The 20,622-nt window shown below is 33.9% G+C and overlaps 1 protein-coding gene across 7 annotated transcripts in view; it reads left to right on the top strand.

The window, feature by feature from the left end:
- Positions 1–20,622, top strand: part of CNOT2 (CCR4-NOT transcription complex subunit 2) — a 111,617-nt gene that overhangs the window by 76,730 nt on the left and 14,265 nt on the right. For 5 of the 7 annotated variants that reach the window (XM_065888308.1, XM_065888306.1, XM_065888307.1 and 2 more), the window contains 6 exons: positions 1,032–1,098; positions 11,969–12,116; positions 12,865–13,047; positions 15,306–15,385; positions 18,018–18,143; positions 19,907–20,031. In XM_065888308.1, the coding sequence (XP_065744380.1) occupies positions 1,032–1,098; positions 11,969–12,116; positions 12,865–13,047; positions 15,306–15,385; positions 18,018–18,143; positions 19,907–20,031 (729 nt within the window). The remainder of the gene's footprint in view (positions 1–1,031; positions 1,099–11,968; positions 12,117–12,864; positions 13,048–15,305; positions 15,386–18,017; positions 18,144–19,906; positions 20,032–20,622) is intronic. The other 2 variants (XM_065888310.1, XM_065888312.1) reach the window with 2 other exon arrangements.

The following is a 20,622-nucleotide window of genomic DNA, read 5'->3' as shown; positions in this document are numbered from 1 at the left end:
TGTTACCATTCTACAAAGTATTCCTGTTACCTCACCCTTTTTTAGAAATATCTTCCTCCAGTGATACTTTATACTTCCTTAAGAGCACTTACCACACTGTGCCTTGGAACATAATTAGTTGTGTAATTCATTCTGTCCTTCCACTAGATTATAACCCTTTTGATGACGTAGCTCATCTTATTTAATTACGGTGTTTTGATGGTTGCTTAATATAAGACAGGGAATACACAGACATGCACTTACACGTACACATTTTCATTTACTCAGTTTAAGTATCTAGTTTTTTATAGCACTGCCACATGCAGTGCTAGTCTCTATGAAGAAGTAAAAAATGAATATAACATGGCTTCAAAGAATTTTTATTCTAGGAAAAAAAGATGATGCAAAAAATTGAAAGGCATTGTACACAAGTGCCATGAATGTACATGCAATGTACATTATATACCATGTCTATACATATTTGTAAGTATTTTGGGTTTGTCCTTTGGTATTGTATCACCTCTCCGTGTACCTGGTTGTGTGTATGTTTGTTAGAGTTTTCTACCCATTTGATACACATTTCTATATAAAAATCAGTAACTATTACAAAATACAAAACTTTTTTATTTAGGTAATTTTATTTTCAACTTTAATAAACTGAATTTAGAATTTAGCTTAATATATTATTTAAGAATCAAGTAATTTTACTTAAATTTAGACTTTTTGAAGTACTGTCTTCATGTATTTGTTAGCCTAGTTTGCTTTTTTTTAAAGTGAGGTAATGATGCTGTCATAGTTTCATTTAGAGTAACTGGGGAAAAAAAACTTTGTAGCGATCAAAAATTAATTTTATTTGCATAGTTTGATGTCATGCAATTGTGATACGCTCTTAAGTAACATGGAATTTATTATGCAATGTTTTTGTTTTTCTGAAGATTGGGAAATATGGATTTGATTCTCACATATTATGATATGTTGTACAGATTTGTAAAGTGTCAGTGCAATGTTCTGTGTACTTTCTTTATGCTCTAATATAATTAATTTGTTTCTAGATGCTGGCATCACCATCTACATCAGGTCAGCTGTCTCAGTTTGGGGCAAGTTTATACGGGCAACAAAGTAAGAATTTTGTATTTATTCTGGGATACTTTATTTAAAGAAAAAAAAATACCTACCAAATAAAGAATAATGCTGCCCTTGTGGGTTTATTCTAGGGTTTAAAAGGAAAGGTATTTAATTTTCAGTTTTTCTTATTTTACTTAGCGAAAAACCTCATTATTTCAGACCTTTCTAATTCAAGATTATTTGGATACAGGGTAGATCAAAATTTATTTCTTCATCTTTTGTATGTGTATGTTCCTTTGCAGTATTTTTGAAGAAGATTTGCTAAACAAATTAAAAATAGACATTCTCTATGTTTTCAGTTGGAGGAAGTTAAAGGTTTTTTGACTGGTCAGTTAAGTAGGTTGTTTTGTTTGTGTTTTTTGGTCTTATTATTAATGTAAGCCCATTACCTAGCAGTTTGTGAAATGTTCTCTTTGTTTAGCAAATACTTCTTTTACGTTGGCTCAGTCTGGGTATACAATCTCTGTTTTTCACTAACAGTTCAAAGCTTTTTCCATATACAAGATTTTATTTCTTTTATGTGTTGTAATACTTTTATAGCTCTCAGCACAGTGCCTGGCGCATAGTAAGCGCTCAATAAATGTTAACTATCATTATGACATAATTTTTATAAAACTAAATTATAAAATTTTCCTTTTTTAAATTAATTTTCCAAACTTTTATATATTAATAAGATTTGTCATATATTTTAATGTCAGAGGCTGCTGATCTCTCATCTCTGTAGTGGGAGGGGAGTGCTAAAAGGGATGTAAATTCCCATCAAAGATTACAGAATAATAGGGTAACTGAAGCAGACAATCTGATGACCAAATAATTTAACCACCTTCAAATAAAAATCAGTTATGTGATTTGGAACTGTTTCCCAGTATAATAAAAGGCAAAGTTTTGATAGATATAAGAGTAGTTTGTCATACCACTTTACCCTTCAATTTTATTTTGAAATTTAGTAAGGGGAAGAAACTTATTTTGTTAGACAAATATAGTTTCCATCTATTTTTTTTCTCTCTACCTCTTGTGGCATTCTTTTTGCTATGAAACACAATTTTGTTAGTACAGAATTAGTAAGGAAAATTATTAATTACAGATACTAGCTTTCCTCTAGTTAAGTAGAAAACATTTTTAAGCCTTTTATTACACAAAAAAGATGTTGCTTATTTATCAGCAAATGTTCATTCTAGTTATTGAGGGAATATTATTAGCTAGCAGTTTGTTTCGTTTGGACTGTTTTTGTTTGAAGCCTACTACTTTCACCTTTCTGGTAACCCTTACGTTCGAAATATCTAGTTAAATTTTAAAGCTACCCTTTATTTCTATGCAAAGAACTTACATTCCTTTCTTTTTAAAGCCCACAATTTATCACAGCAGAAAGTAGATAGTGGAATAGAGAAAAGTTACATTTGAGAAGCCAAGGTTATTTAATGAAGGAGAATGGTAATTATTTTACAATATAATAACCTACAAATGTGAAGTTATAATTGGGCTAAGTTATAGAATGGATTAGGTTTGGAATATAGTTTTTTCATTGGTAAGGTAGACATTTATTGACTTAATTTGTGTACATGATTGTGCTGATGGTTAAGGATATACAAAGATTAATAAATGAAGAAAGTTATTTTCATTAGGAAAAGTATTTTAAGGTACTTAGTAATTTAAAAAGAAGTTACATATGACAAATATTTCCTGTTGAAGTTCAGTAATTTAAAAAGAAGTTACATATGACAGATATTTCCTGTTGGAGTTTAGTGTAATAAATGGCTTTATTATTGTAGCATTGATGAACCAGCATTTTCAATTCATGGCTCACTCTTTTAACTGACATTGTAGGTATTAACTTATTTTAAAAAGTGAACCTTAGATCAACTGAAACTGAAATGTCTCAAGTCAGGGTACAATTATTCCTTTCTAGTGCACAGATCTAGAAGCTACAACTAGTAAAATAAAATAAAACAGAGCCTGAATTCCTAGTCACTGTCTGTTAGGATAGAACTGACAGGGCCAGATAAGTCTCTCAGCTGGTAAGTAGTTTGAACACACACCTCAGAGAGGAGAACACCAGCTACCATGTAGGACTTGAGGGTCAGGGCTTCGGTAGTATAAGTAAGTCAGAAAGATAAAACTTGAGGGGCTGACCTTATTTAATAAAGGATGGGGAGATAGAATAAGTAGGTGGGAATAGATTCATGATGTTATTCTTATGGCAGCTAACTTTAATTGTGCATTAGGCTTGACATTACAAAGTTCTTTTGCCCCCCAAGTGTATTGAGTACCACCATTAACTCTGTATTCAGATTGGCAAAGTTCAGTAGGAATTTGAGCCATTAAAATGGAGGTTTACTATCTGTTTTGTGTTCTTGATGATTAGAGAGATTAGAGGTGGAGAAGGAAGAGTGCCCTCTCCAAAACTGAGACTCACTGAGTTTAAAACAAGGGAAGGAATTCCTCTTGGAATGGATACCGAGCTGCTTAAAGCGACTTTTCGCCAGATTTGGGTGGAAGTGATTGTATAGTACACAAGGGTACCCAGAAAATGCTGGATTAGGAGCTTGTGTGATCATGGGTTCTAGTACAGTATACTTGTATCCAAATATGTAACTTTTCATCAAGGGTTTATGTGACTACTGTGCATCAAGTGGTAACTGTAGAAGCTGGTGAATGGAATCTTGTATTCAAGTTGCATGATATTCTCTATTTGTTCTCTACTTTTGCGTAAGATTTTAAGTACACTGTCTAGGTTTAAAGTCCCCTGGACTCCCTGAAGCTGTGTACTAGATGAGAATGAACAGGGAGCCAGGAATTAATTTCCCTGGATAGTCAATGCATTGAAATTAAGTGGTAGTATCGTTGGTGTGACTTTTTCTTTCTTACCAACAGGATTTAGGGCCTTGGAGGATTTGAGAAAAAGGAGTACTTTTTTTTTTTTTTTGGCGGTACACGGGCCTCTCACTGTTGTGGCCTCTCCCGCCGCGGAGCACAGGCCCTGGACGCGCAGGCTCAGCGGCCATGGCCCACGGGCCCAGCCGCTCCGCAGCACGTGGGATCCTCCCAGACCGGGGCACGAACCCGTGTCCCCTGCATCGGCAGGCGGACTCTCAACCACTGCGCCACCACGGAAGCCCAAAGGAGTACTTCTTATATGCCTATAATCTAGCCACATAGGTTAGCTAGCTGTCTGAATGAATCCATTATATACATTTGTATCTGAATTCTCAGAGGACCCAGACCACTAGCTGGGAAAGGAAATAAACTTCTCTTTCTGGGATCCAGACTTCTGGCTTAAAAGCAGTGGCATAGCCTTATGCTTTCAACAACATCCCTTTGGCCTCCTATTTTAAGAATACATATATGAAAGCTACTTGTTTTGTGGAGAACCAGAGCACAGGTGGAATGGTTCAGAAATAATGCTGTTGACAGTATAGTTAGGCATGTGACACATTTTGGTAGCTTTCAGGAAATAGGATCATTTAACAGATACTTGAATTAATAATGAATGCCCTGGGAGTTCTTGCTCTCTAGAAGCATTTTATAGTTGGGGAGGTAAAGACATATTTATATGCAGAGTGTTAAATACCATAGGTTAAAAGGTATCATGTTGAATGATACGGACAGACTTGCAGATTGGAGAGAAAAGCACAGTAAGCTACAGTGGTACGGGAAAGGTTCAAAAAGGAGGTAGGAATTGAGTTTAACAGATATTTTTGAGTGCCTACCATATATGTTGCATCATGCTAGAGACTGCAGATGTGTTGTAGAAGAGAGCATTCTCTTTTATGCCATCTCTGTACAGTGTAGATACGCCTTCGGTGTTGCTGTGTTTATTTATTGCACATCTTCATTGCCTTTGTATCCTCAATACTCTGTACACGATAGGCACTCACTAAATGTTTGTTGAATGCATGATGAACAAGATATGGTCCTTATATATAATCTAGTAGGATAAATACACAAGTTATTTTTCCTACAAAATAGAGGAAGAAGTACAGAGTTTTCTGGGTACTTGAAAGGTAGGAGTAATCACATACCTTAAATGATCAGGACAGGATTTACAGATGAGATCATGTTTAACATTGTCCTTGAAGAGACTATGAGTAAGGTTGTTTTAGTAGTGGGAACAAAATCTGCAGCATGGGATAAATTTTTGAGTGGTTTGCTTTATCACGACAAGGGAAATCTATTAGGCTGTTACATTGGTTTCAGTCAAGAAGTACAAATCTTCACAATTTTATGGAATCTATCTCAAGATATTTGCTGCTTTTCAAGTTCAAGAACACAGCTATAACATACTCTTTTCCCCCAGAAAACACCTATTTATAGGTGAAAACCATTATTACTTCATTAGACTATCTCATTTTATCTTACCTTTAGGACCACCTGTTGATTTTCTTTCCATAGGCATGTTTCATCCCCCCACCCAACCTTCACTCCCCAAAAGCTAATATTTTCTGTCAGGTGCTATGTTAAGTACTTGATATAAATATAAACCCATATAATCTTCACAACAACCCGATTAAAGGTTAAGGGACTTGCCTAGGGAGTAAGTAGTAGAGCCAGGATTGCCTTACTTTGTAAGTTTTACTATGTGAACATGAGTTGAGAACAGCAGTTTCTTTGAAACCTAGATGCTACATATTACTTACTGAATGTCATGACCCTAGAAAGCAGTTTGCACACAGTAGAAACTGCATATGTTAAATCCACAGATTCCAAGAGTCTGCTGACTAAGGCATTATGATAGGATTTATTGTGTTATTTATCTAGTACCTACCATGAGTGAAGAATTATTCCAGGATTGAAGAGTATGGCAAATAACAATGTTCCTGCTTTCATGGAGCTTATATTTTAATGAAGGGAGACGGAGAATAAGCATGCAAATAAATTTATTTACTTAGTAAATAAATAATATTCTGATAATAAGTACTATAAAAAATTGTCAGGTTAATGGATGGGATCAATAGTTTTCGAGCAGACAAAGAAGCTGTCTCTGAGGCAGTAGTATTTGAATGGAAACCAGTCTGTTGAGAAGTGGAAGCCCTTGGAAAGATCTGGGGAAGAGCTTTTCAGGTACAAACAACAGCAAATACAAATGGTCTTACTCATGAGAATGTAAGAATGAACTTCATGTGTTAAAGGATGAATGAGAGGGCCAGTATAATGAACAAAGAAAGTGAAAGGTTAATGGGTAGCAGGTGTCAGGTCATGGAGTCTTGTAAAGATTTGGTAAAGCATTTGGATTTATTCTAAGTTTAATGGGAAGGATTTTAAGATACAGTTTCATTTTTAAAAGATCACCTTGCTGTGTAGAAAATGGACTGAGTGGAGGAGGGACAAGTGACAAGAAAAAGAGAAAGACAATTAGTGCAGTAGTCCAGGCAGGAAAGTAGGGTGGCTTTGGACTAGTGCTGGAGGTGTTGAGAAATGGTTAGATTTGGGATATTTTGGACATAGAGCTAATATGAGTTGGGGATGTGGGATATGAAAGCAAGAGGAGGGATCAAGGATGATCTCTAAGGTTAGAGACCTGCATTACTTTGTGAAAGGGTGCTGCTAATGTATCATGCAAACTTAGGTTAAGGAGGAGGAGTGCAAAGTATATGTAGGAGATTCACACAGCTGTTCTACAGATGGAGTGCCACCTGCTGTAAAGATCCAGCCAGATGTTTGGGACTCCCGGCTGGTTCTAACACAGCAGCAACCTCTCATAGTTGAGGATTTTGAAGCCAGGTTAGCTCCATCCAGGCTTGTCTCATACATCCTTACTACCCAGAAGGTAAGCCCACTCTTCCTCCAGGCATATTACTTGTCCTCATTTTCATATATCTTGCAGTTTTCTCAGACCAAACTGGTGTGACATCTTTATTCCCCTGACTCCTCATCACCACCACCAAATGCCTGGCTAGGTCTCTTTCATTATTCAGTTCATGTACAGTATTGTCTAGGAAACATGTTCTGATCCCAGATTCATTCTGCTTTCATGTCTGAGCGTTGCCCCACATATACACCAAGTACAGTGTACATGTACTGCATGTAAACACTTTGATCATAGCAGTTTGTTTTTTGGGTTTTTTTTTTGTTTTGTTTTCTTTTTTAAATAGTCTTGTATATCTCTGTAGAACAAGAGGAGGGAAAGTATTCTAGGTTGGGAGAAGGATATGAGTAAAGATACTGGGGCATATTTTGGGGAGGGGACTAGGGAAATTACAAAGAAGATTGTCAGTCAAGTATGTGGTATCTAAAAAGAGTTTGTATCGGGGTGAGTAAAGTATTAAAATTGATTAGAAGAGTATTATGTCAGTTATATCTCAATAAAGCTGGGAAAAATAAAGATTAGAAGAATCTTTTGGGTCTTGACAGAGCATATTAAAGACTACACTGTGATTGGATTTAATTTTAGAACAGTGATTCTCAACCCTGACTGCCCTTCTAGAAACACCTAAAGAGTTTAAAAAATCCCACTGCCCATGAATTTCCCAGACCCCGACTAAGTCACAGTTTCTGGGTGTGGGACCCAGATATTAAAGTTTCCCACGTGATGTGAAGGTTAGCAACTACTTCAAGAAGCGGAAAGTGTGATTGGTTGAAAAAAGGTATTGAAATGAGAGTCAAGAAATTGGATCATGGTTTTTTTTGTTTGTTTGTTTTTGTGTGTGTGGTTTTTTGCTTTGTATTTTTTGTTTTTTGGGTTTTTTTGCTGCATCAGCAGCATGCAGGATCTTAGTTCCCTGACCAGGGATCAATCCCATGCCCCCTGCAGTGGAAGCGCAGAGTCTTAACCACTGGACCACCAGGGAAGTCCCTGGATCATGGTTTTTATTCTTCATTTTTTGTGATCTTGGGCAAATCACTTAATGCCTGATGTTAGTTCATCTATAATTAAGTTGAAATGATCTTCATCTGTAACTTGGTTGGATGCTCTCTGGAGACTTTTCTGTCTCTAAAATACTTTGATTTTAATGAAGGAAATTGTATAATGAAATAGTGTTACAGGGAAGATTAACCAGCTAGGTTCAGGACAAGTTGGAGGTAAGAAGACATGGGGACAGGTTGGAGGTAAGAAAATGGTTGCCCTTTATGTGTGGGCAAGACAGTGAGTTTAGGGAAGGTAGTTGCTTTGGGAATGGAATGGGGGATACTTTAAGCCCTCTTGCATCAATTAAAAATTGTCTCCCTTCTCCTTAAAAATTTCAGGAGACTTCATTTAAGTATTCAAGGATTTGGTTGCTGGTATTTTTTTTCTTATAGCTTGTATTATTATTAATATTGTTAATCTTTAGCAAAAGATTGAATAAAGCATGGCATATCATGCCATAACTATTTAAGGAATGTGCTGTTAATCAGTTTGTGCAGTGGAAGTAATTCATGGAAACGTTTCTTAGGTCATTCTTTTGGATTTCTGAAAAATGATCAATAAAGAATTCAGTTCATTCTTTGTTTAGCACCCTGCCAAATAGAAAATAGGAATCTACTTAGAATATGTTCATGTATTCCTTCTAATATGGTATTATCCTTTATTATCACTTTGTCAAATAGAAAGGAAACTTTGCTTCAAAACTGTAACCTTTTAAACTGCCTTATAACTGTTTTTTTGATCATTCTTTTATTCCTTGTCTATAAAAAGGGGATAAATACCTTCTCTATAATATTTTATAAGGAGATGAAGTAGCATAGTGCTTCACATATTTCTTAGGTGCTTTGATAAAATTTAATTCTGCTGCCCTTCCAGTGCACAAGCTCAGGCATACATATTTATGTTTTTCTACTTGTAGTTATTTCATGTCATTTTTTTTAAGCTAATTTTTTTATTCCCCCTCTTCCCCCTTTCAGCTTACATGTCTTCTTCTTGGTATAACATTTTAGATAATTTTCTATCATGTTTCTAATTATACTAGTAAAAGTAAAATTTTCCCTCCCTTGACCGTACCCAGTTGTAATAGTTTGACTCAAGCAACTCAAATTTAATGACCATGTATTTTTGTTTCCTAGAAATAAATCTTTCTCTGTTCCTACTCAGTGGTATTAATTCTATATGTTTTAAAGGAATTCAGTTTTTAAATTAAATTTAAAATAACTAAATTATGAAGTATTCAAGAGTTGATGATCCAGTTTGAAATTGATGCATTCCTCTCTTCTCTTTTGATCTTTTTTGTTCCTACCCACCAGGTTCAATAAAATGCAACTCAGAGCTTTTGAATTTATTAGCTGTTTTTATGAAATCAAGTGTTTTTTAAAGGAAAAATAAAAGTAAATGCTAATCTTTGAGTTCTTTATTTCATATTGTCTTCCTCTACTCTCCTTACTATAAATTAAGTGTGCCAATCCTTAATTGACTAAATGTTACCTTATGCATTCTTGTTTCCTTCTCCAAAAATTTTTTTGCTGATGTTCAGATAATCTCCAGTCTCTAAAATATTTCTGAAGTTATATATTTTCATAATACAGCATAGAATAATAAGTATATGAAGGGTTGAAGTAAACAAATCTCATGAGTCTTTAGAAGGGCTTATTGAAGAGCCAAAGGGTGCAATTTTTTGGAACATGTATGGTTTATAATGTTGAAGGTGTAGAGAGTGAATGGGAAGGCAAAGTAAATGTGGAGGAAAAGAAAACTTGACAGGTATAGAGAAGAAGAGAAAGAAAATGGAGGGAAGAGATAAGAGATGTTGGTTTAGAAAAAGTTTGAGGTAAACATATTCAGAAAAAGAAAGCAAGAGAAAAAAAAGAATAGATAAAAGGTGTTACAAGTCAGTAGGTACTCACAAGGGTGCTCATTTAGTGTTTTATTGGGCTCCCATAGGGCTGCCATTAAGAACACTAGGAGTCTTGGTTCTTTGTGTCACCTTGGAGAAGTCAGTTAACTTATCTGAGGCTCAGGCATCTGTAAAATGTGAACATTGGATTAGGTTTCTTGGTTGTCAGTAACTGTGAGAAACATTGCTATGGGAAATTTGCAGCTATAGCTGACTTTAGAACAGCATATTTAGGGAAAAGGATGTAAGCTCCCTGAGGGTAGGAGCTTTTTCTATCTTATTCACTGTTGTATCCCCAGCAGCTAACACAGTGCTTGATGCATGGTAGGCACACAATAAATGTTTGTTGAGTAAGTGATGTGAAAAGTGTCATGTTGGTGGTTCATTACGGGAGCATCTAGAGGGCCTAGAGGAAAACTAGTGTGCTTGAGAAAAGGAAAAGACTGGTATCTTCTGAAGAAATCTTACATAGGCTGGTTTTTAATCTCTTGTTCTTCCTTATCTTGTCCCAAATTCAGAGAAGGTGGCTGTAGCTAGCGCTATACTCGTGGTCACAAAACTTGTAGTGACCAGACATACATATAATGACTAAACCAACATATGATCTAGATCAATTCTTTTTGTGTGACTTAAAGAAATGCAGAACCAAGCTCAGGTCTTCATGGTATATGAGTACACATAGACTATAACAGCTATATTGAGTTGGATTTATTGGCTTTGTTCAGTTGAGAAGCAGTTAGGCTGCAAGCTGAGTACTGAAGCTGGCAGATTCCAGTGAAATCTTTGTGATTCACTGGTATCCCTAGGTTACAAAGCGTTACTGTTACAAACAGGTTACTGTTATGCAAAAAGATAAATTTGCAGAGATATTTTAAGGAAAATATTCAGAACATAATATATATATTCCAATTTTTGGAAGTCATAGTTTCAGAATATTCAGGTCTTTGAAATTCTTGGGCCTAAAACTAGACCAAAAAGTAGGGAGGGAGTAACTTTAAATCCCTATCGCTAAAAGTCCTCCACTTATTCACTAACTCTCATTCTATCTTACCACTTTTATTTAACCTCCAGTTCAGAATGTTTGGTTGACTGATGTGCCATTCCACAACAGACTAGTAACAGAAGGCACCAAAATGTGTGAGTAAGGAAGATGGAGGCAAGGAGGCATATTGACATCCATAGGCAGGTGTGATGACAAAATAAGTGATAGCTGAACAAACTTGCTTTGAGGGATAAAAGGGGGAAAAAACATCCAGAACATTAAATATCCACAATAATTATTCTGAATCATTAACAAAATAATAATTTATATTTCATATTAACACAAGGCAGGAAACAATAAGTTTATCCCAGATGGTTAATTTTTCTTTTTAATGTTTTGTTTCTGAATAGTAAATTCCTCAGTAGGTTTTGAAAAATACACATATTGGAACACATCCATTCCCACATCTGGCCCCAGAAATACTAGACAAATAAAGGTCATTCATTGTACTTTGAAATCTTTTAAAATGTTATATATTCTTGTCTCTTATAGCTATATCAGGTTGAGTTTTTAACAGTTGCTGACATTTTATGTTGGGTTTGTAAAAAATTGTAATGTTGAGAAGTATGTATGTGTAAATAGTAATAAAGAGACTTCTTCTTAAATGCATTTGAAAAGGATCATATAAAAATTAAAGCTCCTTCAGCAAAGTGGGGATTAAATGTCTGCGTACCTCAGTTATGATTTAAAACATAAAAACACACAAGATTGCAAATTTCTTAAAGGCATATTTGTACAAAATGTTTTTATTCTGAAACATAAGTCATCTAATTTGTTATAGTCATTGGTAGACAGTTTATTGTAAAATAGAAATATGCAAAGAAGATAGAAATATGAAAGCAAAGAAGAAATATGAAAGAATAATGGAAGCAATATGAAAATTCATAATATTAAATTTCAGACATACATTTTTGTTAAAATCAGAGTCCATTTGGAGTGAAATGAATATTTCCATTTAAAATTTGCATATTATATTAACGTTAGGTCAGTTTTTAATGTTTTAAATTACCAACTCCAGAAGATGGATAACAATTTCATTCCTGATGGCAATGAATTTCCTTCTTCTGAATTTTTTTAATAGGTGCACTAGGCCTTCCAATGAGGGGGATGAGCAACAATACCCCTCAGTTAAATCGCAGCTTATCACAAGGCACTCAGTTACCGAGCCACGTCACGCCAACAACAGGGGTACCAACAATGTCACTTCACACGCCTCCATCTCCAAGCAGGTATTTATTGATGGACCAGAATTTTTCTCAAAATGTATCTTTGTAGATTAAGCAAGCTTTTTAGTTTTTTAATAAGGTAACTAATTATTTGATTTTCTGGTTCAGTGCCTTTCACTGAGGAAAAGAAAGTTGATACCCTGTGCTCATTTTATTTCATTGCAAATTGATAAGTATAGTGTAAGATGCTTTTATCTTGCAGCTAGGGTATTGGTTATTAGCTGGGATGGGTATCAAGGATTAATCACCACCTGGGGGGCTTTTTTCAAAAGCATGCTCTCCTCTCAAAGGAGGACGTGCAATTTCAGATCACTCCTCAGATAATTCTGTTTATTGCTCCCTCACCACACATCCATTGCTCTAGTGAGAATAAAACAAAACAGATTTACAAAAATGGTGCATATTAGTTTGAAGAAGCTAGAATGACATACATTTGGAATGAAATTATTCTGAATATATATGTGAAATGCATTTGTATTTTATGTCATAGTCACACCAATAGTTCTCTCATCTTCGATATCACCATATATTCTTCTGTGATTTGCCCTTTCTTGTTGGTTTGTTTACTTTGGCTTTTCAAAGAGCTTTTTTTCTTTTCAAATGACCAGACAAAAGAGTTAAATGAATAAAAATTAGCAATGCAATTTGAAAGTATATTTGAGATTCTAGGATTAGGCCAATTGATTATTTACAGAGAATTTTAATGAGTGATTGTAGAGAGCTTATTTAGTATAATGGACTTCTTTTTCAGGGGTATTTTGCCTATGAATCCTAGGAATATGATGAACCACTCCCAGGTTGGTCAGGGCATTGGAATTCCTAGCAGGACAAATAGCATGAGCAGTTCAGGGTTAGGTAGCCCCAACAGAAGCTCGCCAAGCATAATATGTATGCCAAAGCAGCAGCCTTCTCGACAGCCTTTTACTGTGAACAGGTAAGATGTTTATTGATACTGTGTATTAATTGTTCTTTCTGGGTATTTTCAAATTTGCCTTTTCATATTCAACGTTCTGTTCTTGAGTCTTGGCTTCTGTTTCATAAGTGTGTTTCATCATATATTTTGACCAAAGCTGCTCTTTCTGTTACATATCACAACTTTAACCTCCCAAACTAAAGACATGTTCTTTTGAAAATCAGTTTGCTTTTTTGTTACTGTTGTTAGAAAAGGATTGTTCTTAGGCTGCCAACCGGCAAATTTTTGTTATGTCCTTCCTCTATTAAATGAGGCTGGTCACTTGTGTGGTAAGAACTTCATACCTATGAATAGGACTGGAGACATATTTGACTATTACTGCCTTGCTTCATTTATGCTTTGGTTAAGTTGCTTTTCAACTGAATTTCAGTTTTGTTCTTTGGAGACTTAATGACAGACTTTTTGAAGACTACATCTGTAGTATTTGAAAATAGTGTCATGTCCTGGGATTTAAAAAGATGAATTTGCGCTTTTCACTCCTTTTTGCACTGGTCATTGCATATACTGCTATGCAAATAATAGTTAACAATATGAAAAACAGTTACCCATTTTGTTAGGATTTTAAAGCTATTCAGGTAATTTATATGAGAGTTATGTCTACAATAGGGCTTTCTTTACTGTAAAAAAAAAAAGCATTTTAGTTTAATTGTTCATTTTTTTTAATGGGGAATATGGGGAGAAAGGATGTTGCTATCATCAGAGCCATTTAATTCACTTTCTTTTATCTAATACTCGTAAATTCTGAATTAAAATAGGTTATTAGCACATTTCCTTTTAAATCTTCATCCCATAACCTCCAATTCTTACTTTTATTTAGACTTATGAGTACTTCTTTTATAATTTGCTCTTTTAATTTTTACAGAAGTTATTTTTGTAAAGGGTTATCAAAATTCTCATCTCCTTGACGTTTCCTAATGATATAATACTTCTTGGGCTTTAACACATCTTTCTGCATTCTTGTAGTATCGTTCATTGAATGTATGTTTAAATTTTTTGCCTTTCCATATTTTTTCACATTCTAGTTTTTAAAAAATACTTTGCTTATAAATTGTCAATGAAGTATGGGTCTCTAAAGCCCTGCTTATTATTATTGATAAGTTGTATGTATTATGGAATGTTTTCATCTCTTACTACTTATTCAGTGTTTGAGGATACCTATATCATCAGCAGTTCTAACATGCTATTAAACAGAAGTTTCTGTTGACTTTTCTGCTCTTCTCTAGAGTGTTTCACCAACTGCATTATTTTATTAAAATATTGTTTGGCCATAGTTAGTTTTATAAATCTAGGCAAAAAATTAAAAACCCAGTCATCTTCAAATAGTTTAACCTTACTCATAACAGTAATACACTGTCTTTTATCAGATTATTTGATGTGAAAGTTGCATACTTTCATTTTAGAATTTGCATTAACGATTCTTGTTGACATGCTTAATTACTCTGGCCCTTGCTTTAAATTCAGCCTTATTTTTTGTTTGTTTGTTTTCCCATGTTTAGGCTTGTGCAAAAAAGGGAAGCTGTGGTAACTATTTACCAAGTACCTTACTTTAGAATTAAGAGCACTATGGAGAGATTTTTATTTTTAAGTAGCTAAAAGATAAACTAGATGATGTGTTTTAGAACACTGAATTCAGTTAAAGAAAAGCACCATTTAATTCACGTCAGCTGAACATTTACTGAGTGCCTTTTGTAGCCTCCTGAATGCTAAGGGCAGGAGATGCAAAGAAGTATATGACATGAACCCTGTCCATGAGGAGTTTATGTTCTAGTTGGGAAAGACAGACTGTATGAAAGATATTTTATGAAAAGTAATAATAGCACATTTTACCAGTAGTGGAAGAAAAACAGGTATTCAGGAACAGTAGTCTTAAACTAATTTGCCTATTTTTGAGGTTTATTACTTCTTCCATTATATCCAGTAAGTTGGCTCTCCAAGTATACAAAACTATACCCTTAATCTCTATTTTCCTCAAGGCGTATATAAATTCTTTGCTTTTTGTTTTTTAATTCATCTGTTTAAGATGTTTTGGTTCTCAGTTGTTCATGAAAGGACTTTAGGGAAGCTTTAAGTAACAATAAAGATTCAACTCAAAAAAAATTAGTATTTGTTTTTAAACATGTTGTTTTATATGAGGAGATCAAAAGTAAACACTTTTGTTTTTCTTCATCTGAAAGTTAGTGTTCTTACTGTATATCTAAAATTATTTTCTGTGTACCCAGTATGTCTGGATTTGGAATGAACAGGAATCAGGCATTTGGAATGAATAACTCCTTATCAAGTAACATTTTTAATGGAACAGGTAAGCTTATTCTGGAGCCAGTACCCTATAAAAATACGATAGATCTTGAAATATAAAGCAATTCAACATACTAGTCAAAATATTAAAGGAATTTTTGTGTTAAGATGATAGAACTTAATATAGGGAGAATTTGACAGGAAATAGGATTTAATTCAGTGAACAGTTGAAAGATAGTTAAATATATTTTTTTCACTTGGCATGTTAATAGCACAGTGTTATAACATCAGATTTATTTCCTTAACATCTGGAGAAAGCGTAAACATTTACTTAGTCGTACTTGTGCCTCAGAATCTTTTTTGCTTCAAGAGCTTTTCCTATCTCAGTCCTGTCACTACAGTCTAAACTAGGTTGAGTGGTATGGCATTCTGGCTATAGAGACCCAGATTGAAGAAACCTTTAAAATTATATGGAGCACTTACAATTTTTTCTTAATAGTTTTAATAATACTAATTTTGGCATTTAACTCTTACAAATTTTTAATCTAGTTTTATGTGTAAAATTCAGAATTTAATTACATGGAAAACCAATTCTGATTTTGACAGTGAAGAATTCTTGCAGTCTGTTGGTTTATTTCTTTTATCAGCTGCTTCAGACAGAAGAGAACAGGAGGCTTTGTTGCTATTCTGCTTCAGGTTTCACCTTCTTCCACCCTTGCCTCCAAACCCTTTCCTGAGAAAGGAAATAAAGGATGTTTTATGGTCATAGGAGCAAAGATGAATATGATTGTTGAGAGAGAAATACACGTGAAGGAAGTGGAAGGTGAAAGAATGATCAATGAAATGGGGCATACGTGAAAGCACGAGAAGATTTAGTAATTGAAATGACATTTCTGGCTATCGGCTTTTAATTTTTCAGTGTTATTGTATGTATAGTAGCATAGATTGACCAAGTGAGACTTTAAAATGTCAAATTTTAGCATTTAAAGTTTTGCGTTCTAATGGGAAATACCCTATTTCATTGTTCCTCAAATGCAGATTTTTTTCATATTTTAATATCTCTGAAATTAGGCTGCATATCATAGTTTAATTAGCGAGGTTTTTTCCCCCTAAATGAACCATAAAGTAACAGTGTGTCTCACAGTGCCATCTTATATTCTGAATTATGGTTTATACACTTCTGTAAATTTTAGAATTATTTTTAAGTCATTTTTAACTAAGTATATTTTACACTAGGAAAATTGTTTCCAAGTCTTAACCCTAAAAATAAAAATTTGTGAGTTAATACTATTTTTAGGTTAAAATTATTCTCAAATAACATATGGTAGTTTTAAACTCCATCTTAGAGGACCTGAAGAAGTGTGTTAAAAGTTAATACTTATTGAAAGTTTTTAGTTAATTTGTAATCAAGTAATTCAAGAGATTGCTTTTTAAATTAAAGCACTATATAAATTGTTAATGTCTATTGTTGCCCTTTTATATAGTAATACCTTTTTAAAATTCAGAATTCATGAACTGCAATTTCTTTAAAAACAATGGGTATGAATGATTTTATCTTTTACCCTTCATAAATTTAAATTGTCACCTGACTTGGAATGTAACTATTTCCTATCAACAAAGTAATCTTGAGTTAATAGTTTCTTTCTGAGATTCTTCTAATTATGAAACTTAGAGAAAAATTAACTGGAAAAGGGGGCAAAATAAATTGAAAATGGTTATAATAAACTAGATGAAACAGATTAAAGAAAAAGTATAGTGCAGGGTAAAGCTAAGCTAGAAAATAAGTTCTTCAAAAATTAAGAGTATAAGATTTTAAGAATAATAGAATAATAAATGTTGAGAAGAGATCAAGGTGACGATTAAAATAGACAAAGTAGAAATGTTGGGTTAAATTTATTTTTTAAAAGGAAAGAAACTGATTTTTTAAAATTCAAAATGAACAAAAATAAATTTTATTCATTCCTTATATATTTATTGAGCGCCTACTGTGTAATAGGTAATATAAACTTCTGGGCTTTGTATCATATTCTCATACAATTCACTCACTAGACATGGGAACCCTACATTGACCTACGCTCTCCACCCTACTTTATACCCTCAGCTGCAAAACACACGTGCGCGTGCACACGCACACACATTTCACACACTCACGTGCATACACATTTGTGTATGGGACTAATAGGCCACAGGAAAAAAGAAGTCCTTAGGGCTTCTGCTTCCATTGCCTATGCCTCAAATATGATTCAGGCTATCTGCAGGAGGCAGTGTCATTATCACACCTATGTTATGAATGAAGCTCCAAGCATTCCAGATACAACCTCTGCTTTTGGATACAATGAAAGAGTAGTTTTATCGCAACAGTCTCCCCTCTTGCTAACTAACAACGTATAACTTGAGTACCATCTTTCACAGGGGAAATAGTGTATCACCTTACTCCTTATTCTCTGTTAAGTCTCTAGGATTTGGGATTTTTATTATGCTAATAAGTACATATTGCTTTGCTGTATTGTTCATAAAATTCTTTCACATGAAGTCAATCCACAAATATTTATTGTACATTTACATATGCCAAGTACAGTGCTGTACATTGTTTAGGAAGAAGGCACTGTTATTTCAAACTTTATTATAGTTGGTCTTTAATAACCTCTTTAAAATGTTTGTAGAATCAGTAACTAGTGTTTTTTCTTATTATTTAGATGGAAGTGAAAATGTAACAGGATTGGACCTTTCAGATTTTCCAGCATTAGCAGACCGAAATAGAAGGGAAGGAAGTGGTAACCCAACTCCATTAATAAACCCCTTGGCTGGAAGAGCTCCTTATGGTAATTAATTAAGCTTTTTAATTATGGCCAGTGAAAACTTTCTGTTGCACGCACGTACACATATATATGTGTACGTATATGCATGTGTGTGTACACACATGTATTTATGTGTTTTCTAATCAGAGTAGTGTAATGTTGTCAGAGTTGATAAATGCAAGGTGCTTTTTTCTCCCAGGATACCATGATAGCAAAGTTAAATGGGAAAACTTAATTTGTATAGAAATCCCAAAAGGAAGTCTTCATTGGTATTCAGAAGTTATTTTCTTCTGGCATTTCTGCCTTAATTCACCTTAATAATGATTCTGTGGTCTGCCTCTTCTCAATTCATCACACATTTTTTAAAAGAATACATTCCCACATTCCTAATGATTAATAATGACTAACCATATATTAACAATTTTTTCTAAGCCAGTTTCTCAACCTCCACACTACTGACATTTGAGTAGGTAGTTTCTTGTAAATGAGGGGCTGTCCTGTGCATTGTAGAATATTTAGCAACATCCCTGGCCTCTGCCTACTCGCTGCCAGTAGCACCACCCACCCACCCCCGCATTGTGACAACCACAGATCTCTCCAGATTTTGACAAATGTCTCATGGGGAAAAAAATTACCTCCTGTTGAGAACTGCCGTGGGTCATGTATAGTTTATGTAGACTCTTGGTCACCATTAATACCCTTTTTCACTGTCTTTAATAAATAAGAGAGTTGGCTAATAGATGCTAAATGAACTAGACATGAAAATTATATAACAGGAATATAACCATATTCTTTTTATCCTTTGCACATACTTGTTTGCTTTTGGTAGAATCAGATACAGACCAGTAGCAGAAACAATGAACTTGGATCATTTCATCACTTTTCTAAGATAACCATTTTTCCCATTTTCAACCAAGAGGGATTTCTGTGACTTTCAAAATATGAATACAAATAACAACATGTGAAAAAGGGAAAAAATTATTATTATACACATTAAGAGTTTCCTAATTAGCCTTCCCCCCCAGAAAAAAACAAAAATGATCTGCCCTGGAAGTTGAGTACCTAGCTACTTGATTCTCAGTTCAGACTCTAATGTTTTTAACCTTTCCTCATAGGTCCATTTTTTCATCCCTTTAATCATTCCCGTTGCTCTCCTTGGACCATCTCTAGTTTCTCCATATCGTTCTTGAATTGTGGAGCCCCAAACTGGATATTGTTCTCCAATAAGGGCCTGACTAATGCCAAGTATAGTGGGAGGATTACTTCCCAGTTCTTGCATGTTTTACATCTATTACATGGAGTCCAAGAAAATCTGAAATAATATGGAGTTGTTTTATAATTGATTGCAATTTGCTCACTCTGTAAGTCACTTTCAAGTAGAATACTGACATGTTCTTTAAAATTTATTTTGTTCATTTGTATTTGACAATTAACTGGCATTTATAATAACTAGTCAAATATTTAAAGCAAGTTTTTAAACCAAAAATTTTCATAATTATTACCAATATCAAATTATGTTTTTTCAGCATCTGTATATGACATTAGATTAGAATTATAAGATTACCACTTATTTCCCTTGTATTATTTTGTATATTTAGCTATTAATCAGTATATAAGAATTTAGTTATTCATTGTTACCCAGAACACCAGTTTTTTGAAGTGTGCTTTCATAGCGTAATTTAAAAATCCTTTTGGTATATTATTGTGAGAAAAGTTAACTTTTTATAATTTGTAGCAAAATATCATAAATATCAATTGCAATTCTCTGGATTATTTTCATTACATAGTTGGAATGGTAACAAAACCAGCAAATGAGCAATCCCAGGACTTCTCAATACACAACGAAGATTTTCCCGCGTTACCTGGTTCCAGTTATAAAGATCCAACATCAAGTAATGATGACAGTAAATCTGTAAGTAACTGAGAATTATGTATGTGAGTTATATAGTTTTTTCCCTTCAGATTTCTGTTATATTAACAGTTTTGTACACTATATTAAGGACTTATTAAGTACTATTATGAAATTGTTTATCTTGAATATCTGTAATAACCTAACTTCTGAAGAATGTGGAAAACCTTTATAACTTAGAAGATAGCCTATTTTTTTCCCTATTTCATATAGGTTTGCAAATTTCTGTTGAACTTCTCAGAGTTAATTTAGACTTTTATTGTAGTCCCTGTCAGCTGGATCCCATGAAGTTTGATATTATAGCCTTCTAAGGAGCTGTGTTTTTCTTGAGTAAGTTTTCTCCTTGAAGAATCTTTATACACATTTTTATTCCTGTGTTGATTCAGCCAACCCAGCTTCCTCTTTCTGACTTAACGAGTGTGTTTATTTCTTCCACATTTCACTGAAAATAGCTTTTTGTGTGTGTGATGGGAGTTGTATATTGTTAAAATAATTGATAAAAGAAGATTATTGGGTAAGAATTAAAATAAATATGAATTTTAAAAGTTCATAATTAAAATTTAAAAAATAAAAAGTTCGTATTTTCTAACTTGG

This window comes from Phocoena phocoena, chromosome 11 (genome assembly GCF_963924675.1).
Source record: "Phocoena phocoena chromosome 11, mPhoPho1.1, whole genome shotgun sequence".
Lineage (NCBI taxonomy): Eukaryota > Metazoa > Chordata > Mammalia > Artiodactyla > Phocoenidae > Phocoena > Phocoena phocoena.
This window is presented reverse-complemented; position numbering and strand designations above follow the sequence as displayed.